Raw genomic sequence first — 22,830 nt, 5'->3', positions numbered from 1 at the left:
TCACACCCCAACGGCTCTCGCTAAAGCTTGCTTATTCCATTCTATCATGGGCCTTACCTCGAGCGTAAACGGTTACAGCTAAAAAATATAGAATTTAAAATATTTCTGGATTACGACAAAATATATGTATATCCCTCCGAGTAGGTATGGGCATTACTGGTGTTACGATAATCACCACAGTCACCATCATCTGCATTTGTGCACGCGCAGAGTTCTCGCGGACACCGTCGGAGTCGTGATGGCCGCCATTCAAGGAACGCCAAGGGCGAGTGTCGGTCGTGTTGCGCTCAGGATGTCTCCCGCCATCCGCATCCATGCGTCCGACGCCCAGCCGCTCCAGGAGCAGCCCTTAAGCCTCCTGCCGCGGATTATGTTCGGCAGCGCTCTGTTCTGCGTCTGCGTGATGCTCGTGATCACCATGGGGGCGATCAGCAACTGGCCCTCGCGGAGCGAGCTTGAAGGAGAAGACGTCAGCCGAGCGGCGGTCCAGGACAGCCGTGCCGCTGTGGCCACCGAAGGCCCGATACAAGCGGTGAAGGTCACGGCATCGCCATTGGAGGGCGAGGCTAAACAACGTCGCGCCAAAAGCAACAGAACGAAGCCATTCAACAAGGCGGTCAGTAAAAGTATTTATGGTTTTGCTATCCAATGTTACGTGAAATACTTTGTTGCTACTTACGACGAGGACAGGAACGAGAAGGCAATAACAGGACTGGCACTGACCACGAATGTGTTCGTTGAAATTACACTAACTTCACTTATTATTTTTTAAAACTATTAGCTGTTGTAGCCCTTATACCTAATATAATGTACCCTTATATATGATTGTGCATACGGTGATTGTGTTAATTTGTTAAAAATCGCTTTCAATAAACATACGTAGTTAGAGTCAGCGTCAATCATGTATAATGAAATTCTCTATCCTGTTCCCGCCACAATAATGAAAGGATATTATAAGTAGGAATGTATCACAAGCTAGCCCCTCAACGTGCTTTGTTACCCGTTAAAACCACGATATATTTATGAAACACGTCTTGGTGGAGGGCTCCGGAAATGTCGACCATCCGGTGTTTTCTAACGAGCGCTCTTTCGAAATGTGGCCATGGCGACCTGCGTCAAAACCATGACTTTCGGATCAACAGCTGAGAACCACTGTACCACTGATTCAATGATTGATATGTGAGATTCAACGTCCCAAAACCGTCATATGATTATTAGAGACGCCGTAGTGGTGGGCTCCGGAAGTTTTGATCACCTGAGGTTCTATAGCGTGCACGCAAGTCTGAGCCCTCTGGCCTACAGCATTTTCGCCTCAATCGAAAACGCAGCCGCCGCAGCCGGGATTCGGTCCCACGACCTTTGGGTTAGCAGCTGAGCACCTTAGTCAGTAGACCACCACGGCGGGGCCACTGTACCAATGAGGCGAACAAGCCCCATGGAAGCGTTTTGAGTGCTCTTTTATCGGACATACAAGAGACTATCACTATGTCGTCGGAATATTCAAAACTTCGAATGCCAATCGAACGCTCCTTGATGACCGATTTGTATTCGCATTCTGGATTGACTCATATGAGTTTCAAGGTTGCGTCACCGCCAGCTTTAGCCTCTTTCGTTTACATCAATAGCCCCGTCAGACCTCCCCGCCTCAATTACCAGCAACTTGGATCAATATGCATTTGAGTTGTATCTGACACATTGTAACGAAATTGTACTTTTTCCCTTTCATATGCCGCAGTAGTAGTATGGAGAATGCTCATTAGTTATTTATTTAGGACTTTTTTTTAATGCCAGAAACACGAATGTACTTTGGACCGATGCAAGGTTGCGACCACAGTTAAACCTAGATGATGAAGTCGGTAAAACCAGCAAATAATTGTTATATTAATCTTTTATATTTGCATTTTTGTAAGATTTTATTTATTATCTTTTTTGTTTGTGCGAAAATTCACTGAACATTCTTTTAATAATGAGGCAGTATGACATCTCATCTCAATTGCATCAAACAAATAATTTCTTCTAATTCTGATGCGGTGTCCATGACGTGACGCTGCACCAGTGAAGCTATCCTAACGGCGGCCGAACGTCACGCGCAAAACTAAAAGAAATGGAGGTCCAACGCTGTGCTCTAATGCGCGACAAGCGAAGCTGCCGCGCACGTTCTACCACCGAATCTTATCAAAATCTTCGCGACGCCGATGTTACCATGTTCACTCTGCAGAACCACTTGCTTTTTAAACACTCCTGGGAACACGCAATGTGGAAAACCTTCTCGCACCACACAAAAAGTCGCTTAAAGTAATGAATCAGTCAGCAAAAACAGAGGGCAAAGGAGGAAAATGGCATGAATAACGACAATGTTCAGACATCCAGCATTATGTCGTTGTGTATGCCACTTCTGTCCTTCATCCTTTCCGCTGGTGGATCATTTCAACGTTACGTATACAAGCAGACCCAGACCTCTATCTCATTGCAAACAAAAAGTCATTGCTCTGCTTAAACGGGGAGGTGATAAATGTGGTTTTAAGAAACTGGAATTCTACACTCTAAAAAACGGAGTATTCGGGGAGTAGTTCTGCCACGCAACAATAATCGTCATCTGATTTGTTCGCGTTTCGTTTCTTCAAAACCCGGCGCTTGCCACTTTTTCATCAATAGTACTATGTCACACTGATAACGCGCACGCCGTTCCTTACCGCCAACTATAGGAAACGTGGTCATAAAGCTGATAACGTGAGGAAGTACACGAAGTACAAGACGATTATTGTTGTGTGAAATAAATATTCCCCAAGTACTCCATTTTTTCTTAGAGTGACACACGAAGGAACTCTAGCACTCGAAACGGTGGTGCAAGCGCATTGTTGTACGTGTTGCGTCGGTGAAAAAAATTGGAGGGTTACCACCGTACCACACCACACAGCATAGTCACCCACCTTCACAAGGAGTGGCAGTAAATTGTATAAAATTGGTTTTTCTATAGCGATGAGCATCTCACATGACAGGGGGGGCAGACAATTTGCGGTGATTTGGCGAAGAATTGCTAACACATTTACAGTGAGCCTTTTAGCAAGATTCTTCTCTTCTTCAAAAAACACAGCAATCTATAGGTACACTGCCTATTTGCTTTATATATTGTGGTGCTTGAGGTGCTTGAAAGTGATTTTCTCACTATAAGCGTCATGTACCAATGGGCGCTCGCTTTAGAGCGCCATTAATCCGTTTTCTCAGACAATCCAGTGACACCCATTGCCAATTCCTGTTACTCGATTCAATTATACGGACACTTGAAGCGCGAAATTGGCACCGCTTCGAACTACCCCTTTGTTTTCGCTCGAACGTGCAAGCGCGACTCATGCAGCGAGGGTTTCCACAATCATTTATGTAAATTTAAATCAAGTCTTTAGATAGGAGCCCTGAGATTAGAACGCCTTCAGAGACGCGTTGTTATTCTGGTTGAAAAGAACCAAGTTTAGTCCGCACCATTGTATCAAGACTCGGTAATTAGCAAGGCTCGACCAAAACGGCATTATGTGTGGCCCCATTGTTTTCAGCACCTCAGCAGACGTGTGTGCAACTTCCACTTTCGTCAGTTGGTGAGATGCAATTGCCTCCAGAATCTCTGAATAAGTACAGGCAACTCGAGACACATTCGCCTGTAAGCGTATTCTTATTGTCTTCGGATCCCCGAAATAGGTGCGCGAAGCTCTTACACGTTCATCAGTGTGAATAACTTGTGTTCAGAGCCTCGCCATAAAGGCATGCAACTTGGACACATACGTCGGTAAGTGTAACCATATTGTCTTCAGCATCAACGAGTAAATAAATGAAAGTGATTCTTTGGTCACCAAATGTGAGACTATTGTCTGAAGCCTTTCTAAATGATTGCATGCTGACCTAACGCATTTGCATGGACCCTATAATTTTTACCGTCTTGAGATCCTTCAGCCAGAAGCACGAGTTTTGCATGTGCTGTGTTTCGAGTGTAAAGCTAGTGGCGTCATAGATTCGGCAACGTGTTGTAGTTACCAGGTCGCTTATGAAATACCTGCGTTGACTCACTTCGGACAAGATTGCATTGGGAAGTTTCGTCAAACTTTACCGGCTTGATGCACTTGTACGCGCAAAAAAACGTACAGATATGAGACTAACTTGGTTGGTCCAGACGCGGATGTGTTTCGCAAAACGACCATATTATGGCAGGAAACTGAGGAAAGCGAGCGGAAAGTCGGCACTTACTAACATCCACTCTTCCCGTTACGGCTGCTAATAAACAATGAGCCAACATAATGGGGTCCAAGCCTTGAAGGTATAATGTCTGCCAGTGCCAATACGGTTCATTGTTGATCATGCCACATGGTGCTTTATGGTTTAACTCGCAAGGGTCACTGTTTTATTGCTCTAAACCACGAAACGCTACAACGATGACTGGGGGAGTCAAGAAAGACACTTCCAGGCTTTCTATTGATAGAAATAGTCGCCTTTATGGTTTATAAATTTAGAAGTGTTGCCAATTGTAGTAATAGACTTTATATTCGCGGCTTCAATTGTCGACAGAACTGCGACCAGTTCTCGTTCATCTACTGTGCCGGAGGCGGAGCTCAGCGGCACTACTACGACTGGACTATCGGATCGTGCGTACCCACTCCGCACGCCGGACCACTGTTGTGCAACCGAGGACGCAACCGGTTCACTTCTCTAGAGCACTGCCGGCGCAGCTGCATGGCAAGAAAGACCCCTTCCAGGCAGTGCTCTATGCCGGCGTCTTTCACTGTTTGCTCGAGGCGAGTGAGACTAACGCATATTATTTTTTTTCTTTCTTTTTGATACGATAGAGATCGCAGAATCAGCGGTGTGCCTAACTCGACTCCCATGAACTTGGCTGGCCAAACCTATCTTCTGATCAAATTTAGAGAATTTCATTGCATGTAGCCATGACTAAACGCACTGCATCGAGGAAATAGAAGCCCCTTGTGTAATAATGAAGAAGACAAAAGCGGTTTGGCAAGAAAGAAGAACGCCCAGAAATAAAGCTACTATCACTCTAACAGAAGCTTGTGGCGGTGCTGAATTACAAAACCTCGTAACAATATATATGTACGCAATGCTTCATAATGTTATACGTGCCAGACTGAAAAAATGGCATTATAGTAAGAATGGGGTCTTTCGAAAACAGGATAATCAAAATTTGCTTTCTCTTTTCTAAAAGCCATTTTGAGTGGGAGGCTGAAAGTTGGTCCAATTAGAGAATGAGCCTTTCTCAAAATCTAAGGTCGAACAAATGATCGCATCTATGTCATCAATCAGCTAATTGCGTGGTCGGCGTAAAACAACTTCGCACTCAGCATGGTCTTCATGTATGCCAAAACTCGTTCATATATTGCACAGTCAAATAGTAAAGAAAACATGTTTGAAGCCATTGGGAGTGTATATGAAATTGCGCAGCTGGTATAAATTATTCGTAGCAAAAGCAGAAAGAACATGAGTGAAAACGAACTAGAATAAACGGCATGCACACGTTTTCTACATGCTGCGTGCACGTTTAGAAGAAACTTTCAAGGTGGTGAATTTGAAAGAATTCTAGGCAATGTTTTACGGAACTTAGTTTGGAGAGATTGTCATCATAAGAAGATGAAATTAAAGTCTGAATTTTATCCTAAAGCACAACTGCGCTTAACATACCAGTAGACAACGTACTGTGGCTCTCTGGGTTCATTTTTTTTTTTTGTGTTTCGCATGGATCTCTCATAAAAACACGTAATGTTTCCGTGAACTGAAATTTTAATTATATAGTTGACACACTCGCTGTTCTGATCAATGCTTTTTCCGACAAAGAAGAAATAAGATTTGGAGTTTGCTAAGGCACGTTGCCGGGCTAGTTGGCTGAGATTCATCATTTTCACTGGTATAGCGCACCACGCATCTCTCCTTTGTGTGTGTCCTTGTCGTGTTGCGCTATACTAGTAAAAATGATGAAGATTTGGAGCAGGTATAATATTTTGGTGCGCGCACAAACACGCACCACATACGCAAGCACATACACAATAAGACAAACTATTTCATCTTTGTTGTTGTTGTTGTTGTTGTTGTTGTTGTTGTTGTTGTCGTCGTCGTCGTCGTCGTCGTCGTCGTTTTTGTTGCATCAGCAGATGCAAGTATAAAAAATATTCGATTAACAGTCATTTTTTGTAAGTGTTCTGATGACTCTCGTATTTACAGAAAATATTTTATATGAAAGTTGGAGAAGGCATTTAAAGGAACATTTCATGCAACATAAAGGCACGAGTGGTAGTTTCTGGTGCATAATACATAGCTTGAAATAGCGCTTCATCAGTAGCTACTAGTCGGTGTCGCGTAAGCCTCAATCGCGTACCGAACCCGCAGGGCGCGGGTTCGAATCCCGGCTGAGGCTGCTGCATTTCCGATGGAGGCGGAAATGTTGTAGGCCCGTGTGCTCAGATTTGGGTGCACGTTAAAGAACCCCAGGTGGTCTAAATTTCCGGAGCCCTCCACTACGGCGTCTCTCATAATCATATAGTGGTTTTGGGACGTTATGCTCCACGTATCAATCAAATCAAATCAAATCAATCGCGTACCGGCATTTCTGCATCGCGAAACGATCCTGTGAGCAGTCACATACGGCAACCGCAAAGGCTTTGCGCCAAATGCTGCAACACAGAGTGTCAGCCACCATTATAACCACCGCATTTCCGAGAAGCATTATAGATGTGGAGTAGCTCTTTGACTAGCCTGGGTAAAGCTGTCTCGTGCGTCTATACGAACCCCCTCGCCACAGGCGTTGGAGTGGCCAAGTAGGTCAAGTCGTAGCTGTGCGTTGACGTCACTCTCTCTCACCCGCAGCAACTGCCGGCTCCTCCGCCCTCTCGCAACACACTTCTCTCTCGCTACTCCCTCTCCACCACCCGCAACACTCAACCGCACGTCGAGTGGACATGCTAGACAATTTTAGTTGCGCGTCCGCAACAGCCGTCTGTACACCTGCTGCAAACACGTCACAGAATCTTTCTACTCTTTCAACTCGTTTATCTGTGATGAAACTTACACGAAACGTAACCCAGCTCCTGTGTCGTTGCGTTTCAAACAAACGTTATTCTAGTAAACACTACACTAAGTTTCGGTTCAAACCGTTCTTTCAACACCCGCGTCCATGCCCGTTTCAACTAAGTCAAGACCTTGTGCGCACCGCTGCGGCTTCGCATTCCATCAGGGTTCTCTTCGGGAAGACGGTCCATACGTTTCGTATAAGCATATCACTTTAGAGGTTTGTTATGTTGCAAGTAACAGACGCGCGTTTCTGATGACACGTCTACAGCAGACACGAAGTGGTCTTGTGCCATGCTGCCGTTGGCATTATGCGACGCCGGCGTGTCAGCATTCACCGAGTCAGAACCTCACAATCTGGGACAGTTTGTGTATTAACGCGTTTGCAATCGTAAACAATTCCCGACGTGAAAACAATGGCCGCATATCCACGAAGTGTATGATGGAGAGTGGAACGAAGCATCCATCCGTCTATGCGTCCGTCTGTGTGGCCGCCCCTGCGTCCATCTGCCCGTCCGTGCGTGAGTCTGTTCGTGCGTCCGCACGTCCAACCATGCGTCCGTCCCTGCGTCCGTCCATGCATCCGCCCCTGCGTCCGTCCATGCGTCCATCCGTCCGTGCAGCCATCTGTGCGTCCATCAATGCATCTGTGTGTGCGTTCTTCCATCTAGTCAACCCTCCAAGTACCACCATCTCACATCTTTTCATCATATATCCGCATATAGAACCACCACCATCCAGCGGACATTCCAAGGACTAAACGAGAGGTGGTACACGCACACTTTCTTACGGCTCGCGCTTCGTGTCTACTTCCCAATTTTAACCACCTCGAGTTCATGGTATATACCAGTTCACTGTATTCATGGCACTGCGGCCCAACGCTCGCTAAACCTCTCTAAAACCAAGGAGGTTACGCCGAGCGAGTATAACGTGGCAACCCTTTCTTGTCAGATATTGCTCAATGTACATGCCAATGGCTGCTAATGGGGAATGAGAAACAGGAGAATTCGGCTTTTAGCTAACGCGCACGCTGCGAATTTTTCATTGTTTGACAACGCACAGGAGAAATCTCCCACCGGCACCACCTTGCAGGTCAAAGCGTAAGACATGTACGTACTACGACGAGGGACGAACGGGTGCCGCTTTAACGAGCTTCGCCCCTAAAACAGCTATAGATGTCCAGGTACTACTTGGCGATAGTGCAGAAAGGCGTAACCCGTAAAAACCTATACTTTGATGGAAAAGTATGAACGGAAAAACAGCGAAAACAGAATCGGAATGACAGCCGCTCAACTTACAACTGATGTTGACCGGAAATTTTCCCACAAGCTCAGAATCACGCACGTATAGCCAAACTTTTCACAAGTTAGTACCATGCCGAAACAACACAACAATGAAGCGTCTTTTTATTGGAACTAATTAATTAGCGCAACTTTAACTAATGAAAAAGAATTTTGCTTTATCTGTCAGACCTATACACCGAGAGAACACTGATAAATGTGCTTGCGCACTTATCTTGCCCGGTTCTGTTACCTCCAGTTTTATTGTCTGACTACTGTCTATTTAGATTTGCAAAGTGCATCTGTGCTACGGAACTGCGGAATGCGTCCATAATCTTCGCAGTGCGATAACAACTGCGTGCAATCTGCAAGAACCTTTATTGACAATGAGTGCTTCCTGAGTCGGTCGTTTCGTATACTTTTGCGGTGTGTTGCACCAACTGTCTTATTTAACCACAATATTGAAATCCCAACATTAATTACTTACAGTGAAATACTGAATTGAATGCTTAGACATGACAGAATCACTAGCTCTAATAAGTAGCTCTTGCAAGCCTTATTCAAAGCGCTTTAGACGAAGCGTACATTATGAGTGTGATAGATGTATGTCCGGCTTCTGCGAGACATCTAGCTCTATACCTACCACTGAACAATTAAGCTAACAACGTTTTGTGTGTACTAGCAGGACATTACAGTGTTACGACTAAAACGCAAGCCCCCTCCCCCCCTCCTTACTTTTAGACCTAGAAATTATTTTATCTACCTTCGTTTAGATTCTCTCTTACTCCATTTATTCTATCACTTCCCGTTACTGTCGCAATTTAAGCTCACGCATATGACAAAGCTGAATTCAAATGGACACATATAAAGGCTTACACACACGATCGTGCGTTGTATAGAGCTCTGAAGCTACGGAATCACTCAGTGTGCACAGTGATGGCGCTTACAAACACTAACTTACAGTGTTTGGTCAATCAATTCCTCCTCTCTAACGTGATTCTTCGAGCGGGCTCAATTAGTCTACGCTGAACTTCATCATCGTTGTCTGCCTGACTACGCCCACTGAAGAGCAACGACCTTTTTCGTGTTCCACCAATCAACACGGTCCTGCGCTTTTTTTAGCTGCCACGTAGTGCCTGCAGACTTCTTCATCTCATCTGCCCGCCTAATTTTCTGTATTCTCCTCGCGTGTTTGCCTTCTCTTGAAATTCAGTCTGTTACCGTTAATCACCAGCGCTTATTCTGCCGACGCGCTACGTGCCCGGCCCATGTCCATGTCGTCTTCTTGATTTCCACTATAATATCTTCTACCCCCATTTGTTCTCTGACACACTCTGTTCTCATCCTGTCTCTTAATTTCACATGTGCTGAATTGACAGGGATACCAAAGAGAAAAAAAAACTATTTCACTTCTACAAGTAAGCTAGAATTTCACAAGAACAAAAGACTACTTCTTACCCCGAGGAGAGACTTAATGAGCGAGAAAACGTGCGAAAATAAAATACAGGCAGCTACGCCATCTTGATATTCATGCGCCGGCTCACTGTGACGTCACACATATTGGCGGCATCTACCAGTGTCTATCTGTAATGGTTTATCGGTATAAATCCTTTCCACTGTGTTCTAAGGAACCCAGTGTCTTAGCATACCAAGCTTCAGAAAATTCGAGTTGCATTGAATCGATGTGGCAAAGCGTGCAAGAAAACTGAAATTCGTTACATCATGATTTTTTTCTTCTTTCATTCAAACTGTGATGGTATAATTATTATAACAGATTTCTGAAAGGATAACTAACCAGGAACTGAGTCGATGTATTGCTTCACTGTCCTTTTTAAGGATAAAGTAAGCATTGCTTGCGGTATTAGCATTATGTTGTTCATGAAGAGTGATTTAGTGAACTATGTTTGATGTTTCTTGGTATATTTGGGTTTTCGGGCTCATGCAGGCGCGACATGAAGCACGAGCTGTGGTTCTGGGATGGCAACAGCTGCGTCGAGTGGAACTTCCACCGCGGCAACTGCATGAAGGTCTCGCAGGTAGTGATGCAAATCTATCGGTAAATTGACCATCCATACAATCAATCACCTTTTTTTTTGAAGCTATTGTTTGTGTATTGATTGTGTTTTTGAATCTATTATTGGTGTAAAGAAACTATCAATAAACTATCAAAAGTAGTATCAATAACGTAATCGATACTATCGATAATACCTGTTGCGCTGTGAATAATTATGCATTGTTGGCCAGTGACATTTGCGACAGCTATACTATCAGCAATAACCAGATCGTTTAACCTATGAGCAAATTTTTTCTGCAAGAAAATTAAGTGATTTGCGCAGCGAAATTAACGGAATATATCATCTATATATGTACAATCATATTCAAAAGTAACCAGTTACACCTCGCAACTAGAAAAAGTTGTTCTGGATTTTTTTTTTTTTCTTGTTGACGGACACGTACCCTAACCTAAGCTTTCTTCACGCTATTTATCCTCACGTGATCCCCAGAGGCGCTTGCCCCGAATATGGGGACATAGGCCACGCTACCGCACATGCTCTGCGAGTGCATGTCAATGTTAACTAACGCCGGCACTACTTCAGTCAGATGGCAGGCGGCCCTACTCAGCTCCCTCCTGGCCGACCAACATTGGGCCGTCTAGCAGGCCCGCGGAGCGGCCGAAAGGCTTGGCTTGATGGTCCCGACGCGGGAGTCGCCCGCTGCGCGCTAATGGTCGCCTTGCAGGACCACAATAAAGTTTCGCAACCAACCAGTTGACATCGCGAAATCAATATTACTTTAAAGCCGCGCTGCTCCACCGCATGTAACGCTTTCTGTTCCGCTATAGTTGAAGAGTTCAACTTCATTACTATCAGTGATCCAAGCATCCTGGCAAAATAACACAAGCATGCTCACTTTCTTGGTTTTCAGCCTACTCCTCCTGTTCACACGTTTATGGTGCAATGAATTCGCGTGGTTAATTTTATACCACCGATAAATCTAAAATACAAAAGTGACTTAACTATCGCTTGTACTATCGATATGTCTATCAATAGTTTTTGTTGCCATGGATAGCTCGAAAGTGACACAACTATCGATAGCATTGATAGTACAACAGTTCTGCGGTCTCTACTTTCAGGGCCAGGAGCTCACGAGCAAGACCGCGTGCCTCGAGACCTGCAAGCCACCATCCGCGAACGACACCCGAGAGGTGGCGGCTCCGTCCGCATGCAGGGCCGCAAGATCTGCGCCCTGCTCCCCCGCCAAGATGCGTTTCCCGTTCTTCGCGGCGCAGAAACGCGGTGGCGACGGCTTCGAGTGCGTCGAAGCCAGTGCCGAGCGCCTGCAGCGCCAGCTATGCCTCGCGCCCGGCAACACGTTTGCCTCAATCGAAGAGTGCGATGCAGCGTGCAAGCGAGGCGGCAGCGAGAAAAAATGACAGCAATACAATGGTGTTTTCGTTCCTCGTATTCGCATGGTGCCTTCCCAAATGCTGTGCCGGAGGTCATTTTAGCGCCACGTAAACCAGTTTCTGAACTTGAAGGGAATCACGAAGGGTAAGAGCGAAATGTGACAAAGGTAGAAGCAATACGCGTTGCAAATCTTTCTGCATATATACCCAATCAATAAGCTGCTAATATTTTGTTTTTTTTTTCGAAATATTGGTCACTGTTTTTATTTGTATAGAATTTTTTATTACAGGAGAGTAAAGAATAGGCAGTGGACCCTATGATGACAATGTGCTGTAGATTCGCATGTTCGCGACAAGACGAAATCGTGTCAAACATTCACCGATGATTTCTGCAATCCAAAAATTTCTAAACGACTTCTTTCCTTCAACCACCCCTTGCCTAAACAGGTCGCAAACGAGATCCTTGGAACGCTCGTCTTCAAAACAGACACCATCTGTCTACGTTCAGTTTTTCGGGGAGTTTGTCCATGTGCTCTGCTGCCCTAATTAATGCTCTTACACGAATAAACTAGCTCCGAACTTGCATAAAGCTGAACGCACAGCTAAGCTGATTGGGCTCAGGCTTATTTATTGCTGTATCTAGACAGAACTTCGCTGTAGCGAGGTTGAACTTGGCTTCAACTTTTCTGTATAGAAAGATTGTAGCAATTTTGTTATCACTTTTTTTTCCTGTTGCGGGGGGGGGGGGGGGGGTGACCATACTTTATGTATTTTCGTGCGTGCGTGTGTATGTGTGCTTTTGTATATACGAGAGCTAAATTGAAAAAAGTTCGACTGGAAGGCGGCGGGGGGGGGGGGGGCGGGTAAACACCCCAACCTACCTTGGTTGCGCTCATGTCTCTGTTATCTTTCTCAGTTGTCCACCCGCGGTACTCATCTTCTTCAAAGAATGCGATGCTCTGACGACTGATTAGACGCTTCGCAGCTATTTGTTTGGCTAACTGTCGACTTCTTCATTTTTAGTGAACCAGTTCTGAGTAGCGGCAGTTACCAAATTTCTATGGCACGTACCCTGTTTCGCTGATGATAGTTTTCTTGTAGGCCATACAGTGGCACATACCCGTAATTTGATAGGCCGTGCAAATTACGGCTCAGCTTTTACAGCTTCGACGTTATAAAAGCTTCCTTTTAAGGACAGCGTTGTGAATAGAAAAACTTCCTGGGTCTCTTCTGCATTCACCCGAGACGACTTGAAAGCAAAAATCATTCGGTGTGGATATTTTATTATCATGATAATCATCATCGGAGCTCGAGAGGCGACGTATCTATAGCTGCACACTTGTTGATGGTGTGGGTGATAATGACGATGAATTACAGCTGGGCGCATGCTTGGCAGCATTCATCCACCCACTCGATACGCGATTTCACATGCGTGGTCCAATTCCGCACTTGTGCCGCGCAATCATATACGTGCGCACGAGGCGGGCATGGTTGTGGGGCGCACCCGTAGTTACCTAAAGGAGAGGGGGGTAACATCTATTCCACCCGTGGCAGGCGCTACGACGAAACTCCCCCTCCCCTACGTAGAGGGGAAACCTGCTCATGCCTGTGCATGAAATATTGCGTCTTTTATGCGACATTTCGCCTGTCATGACGACCATACACTATTGTATACTTGTTCCGCAAAAAACGCTCCTTCAAAATATATCGGATGAGCACGAGAGCTGCGCGTCCACTTCGCATTTCAGGTGTTCGGCTATGTAAGAAAATCAAAATAACTGCCTGAATGGTCGCGCGACGTGTAGGCTGTCTATGCAGTGATCGCGTGACTAGAAAGAAAATCTGAAAAGACAGCGTTCGAGTGACTCTGCCTTATCACGGCTACGTAGTAACGCAGCAAGGGTGTGCAATGGGACACACTCGGCCATGGCCTAGAAGCCGAAGAGGCAAGAAGGATCAGAAAAGGCTCGAAAATCATGGCATGTGAGTTTGTACGCACGCCTCATACACATATTGCTACGGGGATACATATGTTACGCTTTCGCTTTCAAGTAGCCCTAAACCTATGATGAACACTTTCACCCTTCCTCTCTCGATAAACTCTTCTCCTTACCAACACTGAGCAGCAGGCCAGAAAAGGGATTCAGGTCAACACTTGAAAGATATGGAGTATTCGGGGAGTATTTCCGCCGCACAAGAACAATCGTCATCTAGCTTGCTCGCGTCTGCTTTTTTGTAAAGCCCTACTCCCGCCACTTGTTCATCGAGAGTGCTGTGTCGCGCTGATAGCACGCACACCCTCATGACCGGGAAGTGCCGTGGCGATAACGCAAAGTACGCGAGATACGCGACAGTTGTACTTATATAGCAGAAATACTCCCCGAATATTTTTTTTTCGAATGAACCTCTCAACTTTTAAGCCATAATAGGTATCTCCCCTTCTTTCACAGTGTCTAGAATCATCATCACTGCACAACGCGGGTGTGCACTTCCTCGTGGGCACCTGCTTTCAGAAGAAGAAGCTTCGTTCTCTTGCACTGCTCATGTCGTTCATCAAGGGAACCACAAGAGAAGGTCAACAAGAACAGGACTACCATCACCATCAACTTCTCTATTCTACCGAGCCGGTCATGTCTCTAGGTGGGCGCAAGAGGGCCAGCTTCTATGAAGGATCATCCGTCGTTACCAAAACTGGCGTAAGTGAAACAAGTACTCCCATGCTTAAACGCTGCCATGACAAACCACGGTATGTCCGAAGCCCATCATTTGGAACTTACTTCACGTGACATGCTATGAACATAATTTAATCTACTTAGTATAAATGATAAGTGAAACAATTGAATGTATCGGTGTTCATGAGGTTTGTTAGTTGAAGCCTTCAGAAAATGACTTAGATTATTAGGCTCATTTTGAAAAGCTCAGAAAGTCCTATCACGAGAATTTTGAGTAATACTTGCACTTCCCGTCACGGTATTTCGCGCAGTAACGCAAGCATATCCTGTAGTTTTGCTTTCACATGTTACAGATTATTCACTCAACAGATGTTTCATGCACGCTTGCATTGCAGACTCCCCAGGATGCCTCGACATCCTTTCAGTACGTGCCAATCACCAAATCGAGGCTTCATACCGAGGAAGTGTTCCCAGTGCGGCGGCTGCTATCCGTAATGGTCATCGGCATTCTCATAGTCACTATCACATTGGTCATGACCAAACTGATAGGGCCACAGAACGGCTTGTGCACCACGCTGGCCTGCCGGGAATTTGCAGAGCTGGCACGGAGGTCCCTGAACAAGTCTGTTCCGCCTTGCGAAGACTTCGGTCGCTTTGTGTGTGGACGATGGAAGAAGGGCAAGAGCTCCGAGACGTCCACCCGCCTCTTGCTCTACGTGACAGCACTGGAGATGCTCTTCAAGACCCTGACTGCGACGCGTTCTTTGGAGCAACGGCACAGCGAGGAACGCGATCGAATCGGTCGGTTTTTTAGTAGTTGCATCGCGGTCACCGTAGGATACAGTGATGACGTGGGTACGGTAAGGGCGTACCTCGAGGAAGCCGGGGTCACATGGCCCCGCATGCCATCCAACCCTGACGTCATGGACACCTTGCTGTATCTCGACTCGAAACTCAACTGGCCATCCATATTGCAGTTCCACGTTAAAGAAGAGAAGCGTGTGGTCAAGGTCAGCATCAAGCCCGCTATGTCATTCAGAGAGCTAGCAAACGTGCGCGCCCGATTAAACACCAGGGAAGCAAAACGGCGTTACTTTGACGTGATCTTCAGGAACTATGGTAAAGGCGTTCCGGAAGAACAGGCATACACTCAAGTCACGGAAGTAGAAGAACTTATGGCCACGAAGCTGGAGAGTGTGATGTCACGACATCGCGACAGCGCACCATTCGAAGAGATAGACATTGACCAACTTAGTAATGACAGCTCAAGCTGGACAGTACTTGTCGCTAATCGGTTGAGGATACCAGGCAAAGTAAGGTATTACACGTCAAACAAACCTTTCCTCGCCGCGTTCTTCACCCTCTGGTCGCAATATGGGGACAGCAAGATGCACTTATACGTTTCTTGGTGTGCCGTCTGCGTCACCGCTCCCTTTGCTAACCGTGACCTATTCAGAAATCACTACGGCCATGACGCGAGCGACATAAAGCTCCGGCAGCACTGCCTTTTTCTTTCCTACAAGATTTTCGGAGAAGATATTTTTGCAGAATTCAGCACTAAAGTTTTCACCGCCGAGGTACGAAACGATTTGAGGAACCTCGTGCTGGCTGTGAGAAAATCATTTGTGCGTCGCTTCAGTCAGTCCTACTTCTCAGAGTCTATTTCTCTGGTTTCCAACTGGGGAAAGACAGATCACGTGTTCTTTGTACTGGAATACCATCAGCGCAACGACTTTAAGAACGCTGCAAAGAATTTGCCTGACATGTCACATTCATTCGCGACCAACTGGAGGATCGTGTCTCGGAGATTGCGAGCCCTCAACGCCAGTGTAGGAACTCTCGGAGAAGACGTGCTTTCGGGCGTCAGCATGTTTCACCTTGACACGGAAGTTATGGATTTCATCTTGTCACCGTTCGCCCTCGTGTTTCCTATGTACGATTTCGAATTAACGCGTGCTATCAAATACGCTACCATCGGAGGAGAAATTGGCATGGCTTCGGCGCAGCTAGCACTCGGCCATCTCGCGCGACAGCCCACAGCGCAGTTCGAACTGGCTTGGTCACACCAGTGCGTCAAGGCGTTCGAAAAGCACGCGAAGTTGGCCCACACCGCTATACCGGAGCTGGCCTCCCTGTCATCGCTGGTAGACGCGTTCGCAGAGTCTGGCCATAACGACCAGCGTCTGCCAGGCCTCGACGATTACTCGGCGCTGCAGACGTTTTTCATCGCATGGTGCTTAATGCGCTGCCACGATGTCAGTTCACGCCGCGACGGTGACGAGCCGTGTTCACCCGTCCTGCGTCTCTTCGATGCGTTCACGAACGCCTTCCAATGCTGGCCGGGATCGCATATGAACCCCAGTACGAAGTGCAACGTGTTTGAGTCGCCTAACGCGACAGTCTAGTTCATGGATCTACGTGTAACGCTTGCTAATTTCTGCTGTACTTTTAACGACCAACGTCACATATATGTCACAAAGCTAAAAAGTAGTTTTATCATTCATTTGTGCTTTCAAGCAGAAATTATGCTTGCTTTCTCAATTTTATGTACAAGATAAAAAACATATTGATGATATAACGAAGGAACTGTGCCTTGTATCAACAGCGTGTACAAGTCGGTAAATAAGGTGCGCGTACTTCTAACTCCCTAAAAGAGCCATGCTTGGAAAATTCATATATTTTGTTTTGTTTATTGTACTACGATGTCGAGATACCGTACCATTTGAAGCGAACTAAAGCTCCTATAAGAAGAACTTTACCGTCACTGCGACCTTGCCGTAATCCTTGAATAAGGCCTTCAAAGTAATATGATGGATAAAACTCTTTGAAGTAGTGTGAAACGTTTGAATTTATGCTCGCTGTCTAGTTTATCGGAACTTGCTGTGCCCAAGATCAACAAACTGGTCAATACCCCGATTTATTAAACTATTAGGCCAACCAAATTCATATTTATCAATGAATGATGGTGACGTCACGGCGCACGGAATGAACGGGACCTCGGGAAAGCATGAGCAACTTTCACAACGATTCTGTGGGCTTTCTGTTGCGTTCATTCTAACTTGTTTCGTAGCTAATTCTCCGGCACATAACTCTGACTTATAGGTCATATATCACAGAGAAAACTTTTCCAGTCATCGGGGGTAATGTGGAATGTGGGGGGGGGGGGGGGGCGAAGCAGAGGGAAGCTAAAAAAACTGCGCCTTGAGATAGTCGCACTATACACCATTTAAAATTGTAATCAAAATCAAGTTTTTTTATGTCAGCTTTGTTTCGGTAGTCGTGCATGTCTAAGAAAACGCAGCTGGTAAATGGGGCTGCTAATGTTCATAGCTTGGCAGGAAAGAAGTAAGAAGTCATGCGCACCCAAGCCATCTGTTTTATCCCCCCTCCCCCTTCACTTGTAGCTGACGCCCGACCAGCTCCATTGCAAGAGCAAATGAATGTATGTGATAGCAAAAAAATTGGGAATGCTATACGTAGTAATGCCAGCAACCAACTCTCTTATCATTCAACCAAACAACTGTCAACAAAAAAACAAAAAAAACCGTCCGTAATTATTTAATCGCAAACCAAGCAGTGAGAACAGCATTTAAGGCTGTTTCAAGCTTAAGGGAAATCTCGAAGCACATGACATAGTGATGTGGCCAGCGCTGCAACCATGCGCCTTCGGCAGCTCGCGCGTGTTCAGATGATTCAGAAGTGTAGTTTTGATCCGGGTAGTCTGCTACGGCGGCATTGCTGGCCAGCACGCGGATTGATTGATTTGTGGGGTTTAACGTCCCAAAACCACCATATGATTATGAGAGACGCCGTAATGGAGGGCTCCGGAAATTTTGACCACCTGGGGTTCTTTAACGTGCGCCCAAATCTGAGCACACGGGCCTACAACATTTCCGCCTCCATCGGAAATGCAGCCGCCGCAGCCGGGAATCGAACCCGCGACCTGCGGGTCAGCAGCCGAGTACCTTAGCCACTAGACCACCGCGGCGGGGTCAGCACGCGGATGCCATTGTTATATAGAGCAGGAACTGGGTTGATAATCTGCTATAAATGTTGTGCGACGTCAACCTCTCGGCCTTTATTTGTGATAATGGGTTGCTACAAGCAGAATTTCGCAGCATACCTTGTTTGCTCTCTCCAAACGCCGTCGTGCACTGTGCGTTCATGAATGTTTCTTCACTGTGTGCGCACTACAGTCTACATGGACAAAGAATACACGACAATTAGCACGCAATGTGCGCTGTCTTAATTTGGCTTTGAATAAAAAAAGGCTCTCAGTAGTAAGAGTCATTCTGCTGCACTGCAGCATAACACGATAAAAGAAATGTTAACAAAATCAGGAATGCTTTATGTGAGGACAAAGTCTGAATGTATCTCTTTATGATGACATTTTATTACCACAAGACTCGCTAGCCGGCTCCGAAGTGTACCGTAGTTTTTACAGCATATATAGTTCAATTATCTTAAGTCGCTCTTTTTTAGGGGCGAAGCTCCTTAAGGCATGAGTCTGTCCATCTCTTGTACGTAAGTAGTAGTATGTATGTAGTAGTACGCAGCCACAGGTGGCACATACCCACTCTATAACGGGTATGTACCACCGGGCATGCGAGATGAGAGATGGTGGCACTCAAAGTGTTGACTAGATGGACCCATGGACGGACGGACAGATAGACTAGCAGACGGACGGATGGATAGACACGTGGTTGTAGGGATGGATGACACACGAACAGACAGACAGACAAACAGATGGACGGACTCACGGACGGACGCGTGGACAGACAGACGGATGGACGCACGGATGGACGCATGGATGGTTGGGTAGACGGACGGAAGCAAGAACGAACAGACGGACGGAAGCATGGACGGGCTAATGGAAGCTTCGCCCCACTCATCATAATTCACTCTGTGGATATGCTGCGATTTTTTTGTATACGGAACATGGTAAACCTAGCAAACAACGCAGTATTGCTCTTTTCATACAAAAAAACAAAAAAACATACGGCAGACGAGCACCTGTTTGATTCAGCTCAATCTGGATCTTGTGATGCCACGCCCCCATGGTCAATGAAAGAGGCATTCTGCAGCGGAACACATCGCTTACAGCGTGCATTCACTGCCGTCTAGAATGAACGATATCATCACTACCACTGGGAACATGAACTTGGAAGCGTCACGAGTGAATTTTGACGCCAGAATTCAGTGACAGTCTTTTCTCTTGTGATCAAATATCGCCGAAAATAGGCACGTTGAAGTGGTTGTTCTATGATAAATCATTCCTTAATTCAGTCCAGTATATTTTGTTGTGTTAAACTCTCTCAATCGCTCAGCAGTGACCACTGAGTGCTTTGTTTTATTTAACGTCAAATAGAGAGCACGCACAGTGCATGCTCATTATCGTGTCTTCCTCGTCCAAGCTTACAGTGACGCGCACACAATGAAGAAACATTCGTGAACGCACATAGTTCCGCCGTGTTTTGATAGAGCAAACAAAGTATGCTGTCAAATAATGTTTCTAGTGCCCCATTATGACGAATGAAGGCAGAGAGTATGGTATTGCAGAACGTTTAGTGCAGACAAGCCCTAAAAGTTGGGCAAGCTGGCACGAGAACACCTGAAAAAAGTACACAGCAGCATGGGAGACGAAAAAAGAAACCAGGTTCGAGCTTGCCATTCCTTGTTTCTTCGTATCTCATCTTGCGGCATAGATTTTTCTGAAAATGATTAGTGGGGAGTATCAACAAACCAGTTACCGCATTAGCAGTAGTATCCGTGCACTGGCCGACAGTAGCAGACAACGCGGTTCAATTCTACACCCTTAAAGCTTATGCGCACGCGTGAGCTGCTACCGGTGCGCAATAGGTGACCAATAAAAGAGTGAGGAATTATGGGATGCACCGTCTGCTACCGGCTTCCAGTTCGAGAAGAGTAGACGACGGTGAACCACTTCGCCGCAAGCCTCAGATTATTGAGGATTTGCGCGTGCGGTTGCCCGTTCATTTTCGTCCTGATAAACCATGATCGGTTTTTGAGCCATTGGCTGCTCTAACTTGAGCGTGAAAGGCAAACGCATGAATCGATTGCCACGAAACGAATAAAGAAAAATGAGGTGGGCCGCAGCTGTGAAGAAAGCCACGGCGACAGGTAGCCTTTGAGTACACACGCAACGTTAAATCCAGAGAGTGCGAAAAAAGTTTGATCACAGATACATGAGTATTCCCCACTATAAACTTACATATGAATTTGCTGTAAATATTATATTGAGAAATAAATTGTCGCGCAGGCGCGCCTAGCAAAGATATTATGGGAACACGCGGGTGAAATCTACCTGGCATACTAGATGAGCGCTGGTCATTGCACCCATATATACGACAAAAAAGGAAAAAGCTTCATTCAAGAGTAAGTTTAAACTAAGCGCTGGATGAGTGAATTTGCGTTTATCTTGATCAAACTGTGCGCCAGGACGGCAATCAAAGGAAGAAGTGCATTAAACAAGCGCAGGGTTTCCATTATTCGGCGCCGCCTATGTCTGACTGTATTGTTTATGTGCCACTGTGCCGCGCAGCTTAATCAAGATCAGCGTTTATATAAGCATCTGGCTACAACTAAGAATTGCGTCTTATAGCGCGCAGAAGGCGAGAAAAAAAAAGCAATCTCGATTCGCTCAATAAGTGCTACGCTTCATGCCGATCGACCAACAATGTCGGCCGAAGCAGCGATCCCGAAATGAACTTTTAGCACACTACTACAGTCATCCCCATCCCCAGGGATCTTTAAAATATAGATCATTATCTGCAGTAACGTATCATACAATGAAAACTGTTTTCTGTATCGACTGATCTGCTAGCCAAACTGACAGTACCTCCGAGTAGCATAAATGCATTGCAGATCATCTTAGTGCGATAAAAAAGTTTCCTCACCGTTCATGTCTTTCGTAGCTTGTCATTGTCACAATCACGGTTAGAAAAAACAAAACAGACCAACTTCTAAAGCACTGACATCTCACGGAGAGGTGTTTTTTTTTTTTTCAACGGAGCGGTACAAAAATGCGCGTGTGCCGCTGCTAACCAGCATGGTGCGTCGAACCAAAAGCCGTCATATCCCACAGTTCCCTGCGACTGTCCATATTACCGGTCACCTATTGCAGTGCTAGTCTAATTGTGATGGCAGGCTCTCCAAAAGTTTTCCTAAGTATGTAACAGCCTTTACAGAGCTATCGGCTGCCTGCGGCTTTCAGCAAGGATAAGGTGAGTGCTACTGCGCTCGATCGAGCAGTGCGCGTAGTACGCCGAAGCACACAACCATTCCCCACGCCCTCCTACCACAAACAGTGACAGCAAAAGCACTACAAAAGTGTCCACATATTTGCTATCACGATATAATGTCAAAACATTAAAATGAATCTTGGCACACCTCTGTGAAATCAATCTTTACTTCACCACAATAATAGACTTTGTGTGGCAGTGCACGCTTTACAGAAAAAACCCACTGACAAAAGTAAAAGGTTTGTTTGATTCATTTGTACCAATCGGAACCGCTTCACGGCTGTACACAGGTGGAGGCGGAAATGTTGTAGGCCCGTGTGCTCAGATTTGGGTGCACGTTGGAGAACCCCAGGTGGTCGAAATTCCGGAGCCCTCCACTACGGCGTCACTCATAATCATATGGTGGTTTTGGGATGTTAAACCCCACATATCAATCAATCACGGCTGTACACGCAAAGTTCAGACGTTCTGCGGTGAGAGTTAAGCGGTGCAGGCACATCTCGACACCTGAAACGAATAATTATGTGCCGACAAGTTGGAGGCCTTATTTCTGTTCGCTTAAACTAAACTGTTTAACCAACACTGAGTGATGGGAAACCACACATGCGGACAGTTTATGAGGCGCAAACATCTTGGCAAAACACACCGCGTTAGTAGAGGTGGCTACGGCACTTACGCCTATGCGTCGCGTCGTATGTTCAGCTGCACATGCGGCTGCACCAAGCCAGCACCGTCATCATAGGAGGTGCGGGAAAATCGTGACCCTGTGCTGCACCTCTCCTGCACCTTTCGAAACAAATGGCAGGGTTCAAATGTCGTCAAAGCTGCACCGCTGAAACGAATGGCAAGATGCAACACCTCTTCCACTGGTTCATGTGGTGCAGGTGAATAGAACGGACCTATTATGAATAAATTTTCAAGAGATATTCGTCCCACAGTGCAGATGAAATACGCTAAGGCGGATGATAATGTCATATTAAAAATCTTTCCACGCTTCCGAAAGTGGTCGAATCAGCCTATCGTAGAGCTGACTTGTGAGCCATATCAGCTGGAGGCGCCAAGGTTTCCGGATGAATACCCTTCTATTACTCTAACCTCACTGCCTCCAACACTGACTGCCGCAAGGCAAATAGCATAGGGTAAACATATTTCTC

At 46.0% G+C, this 22,830-nt stretch overlaps 3 protein-coding genes across 3 annotated transcripts; all 3 read left to right on the top strand.

The window, feature by feature from the left end:
• The first annotated feature begins 220 nt into the window (after window positions 1–220).
• LOC142767222 (uncharacterized) lies at window positions 221–6,249 on the top strand. The gene is made up of 3 exons (XM_075868490.1): window positions 221–616; window positions 4,552–4,782; window positions 6,214–6,249. The coding sequence occupies exons 1-3, from the start codon at window positions 239–241 to the stop codon at window positions 6,247–6,249; spliced, it is 645 nt and encodes a 214-aa protein (XP_075724605.1). The 5' UTR covers window positions 221–238.
• A 4,036-nt stretch (window positions 6,250–10,285) lies between these two features.
• LOC142769532 (uncharacterized) lies at window positions 10,286–11,779 on the top strand. Its single transcript, XM_075872648.1, has 2 exons — window positions 10,286–10,372; window positions 11,470–11,779. Exons 1-2 carry the CDS (start codon window positions 10,289–10,291, stop codon window positions 11,767–11,769), a joined length of 384 nt encoding a protein of 127 aa, XP_075728763.1. The 5' UTR covers window positions 10,286–10,288; the 3' UTR covers window positions 11,770–11,779.
• Window positions 11,780–13,229: 1,450 nt separating this feature from the next.
• LOC142767219 (uncharacterized) lies at window positions 13,230–16,819 on the top strand. The gene is made up of 3 exons (XM_075868484.1): window positions 13,230–13,271; window positions 14,193–14,438; window positions 14,810–16,819. The coding sequence occupies exons 1-3, from the start codon at window positions 13,230–13,232 to the stop codon at window positions 16,817–16,819; spliced, it is 2,298 nt and encodes a 765-aa protein (XP_075724599.1).
• The last annotated feature ends 6,011 nt before the right edge of the window (window positions 16,820–22,830 follow it).

Source organism: Rhipicephalus microplus, chromosome 1 (assembly GCF_043290135.1).
Source record: "Rhipicephalus microplus isolate Deutch F79 chromosome 1, USDA_Rmic, whole genome shotgun sequence".
NCBI lineage: Eukaryota > Metazoa > Arthropoda > Arachnida > Ixodida > Ixodidae > Rhipicephalus > Rhipicephalus microplus.
This window is presented reverse-complemented; position numbering and strand designations above follow the sequence as displayed.

Bases quoted from the DNA above. Each gene is read 5' to 3' on its own strand.
- LOC142767222 (XM_075868490.1), top strand. From the start codon at position 239: ATGGCCGCCATTCAAGGAACGCCAAGGGCGAGTGTCGGTCGTGTTGCG. The intron at 617-4,551 runs GTCAGTAAAAGT...AATTGTCGACAG, and splicing joins CGAAGCCATTCAACAAGGCG to AACTGCGACCAGTTCTCGTT. The intron at 4,783-6,213 runs GTGAGACTAACG...TCGTATTTACAG, and splicing joins TCACTGTTTGCTCGAGGCGA to AAAATATTTTATATGAAAGT.
- LOC142769532 (XM_075872648.1), top strand. From the start codon at position 10,289: ATGAAGCACGAGCTGTGGTTCTGGGATGGCAACAGCTGCGTCGAGTGG. The intron at 10,373-11,469 runs GTAGTGATGCAA...CTCTACTTTCAG, and splicing joins ACTGCATGAAGGTCTCGCAG to GGCCAGGAGCTCACGAGCAA.
- LOC142767219 (XM_075868484.1), top strand. From the start codon at position 13,230: ATGGTTGTGGGGCGCACCCGTAGTTACCTAAAGGAGAGGGGG. The intron at 13,272-14,192 runs GTAACATCTATT...CTTCTTTCACAG, and splicing joins GTTACCTAAAGGAGAGGGGG to TGTCTAGAATCATCATCACT. The intron at 14,439-14,809 runs GTAAGTGAAACA...CTTGCATTGCAG, and splicing joins CCGTCGTTACCAAAACTGGC to ACTCCCCAGGATGCCTCGAC.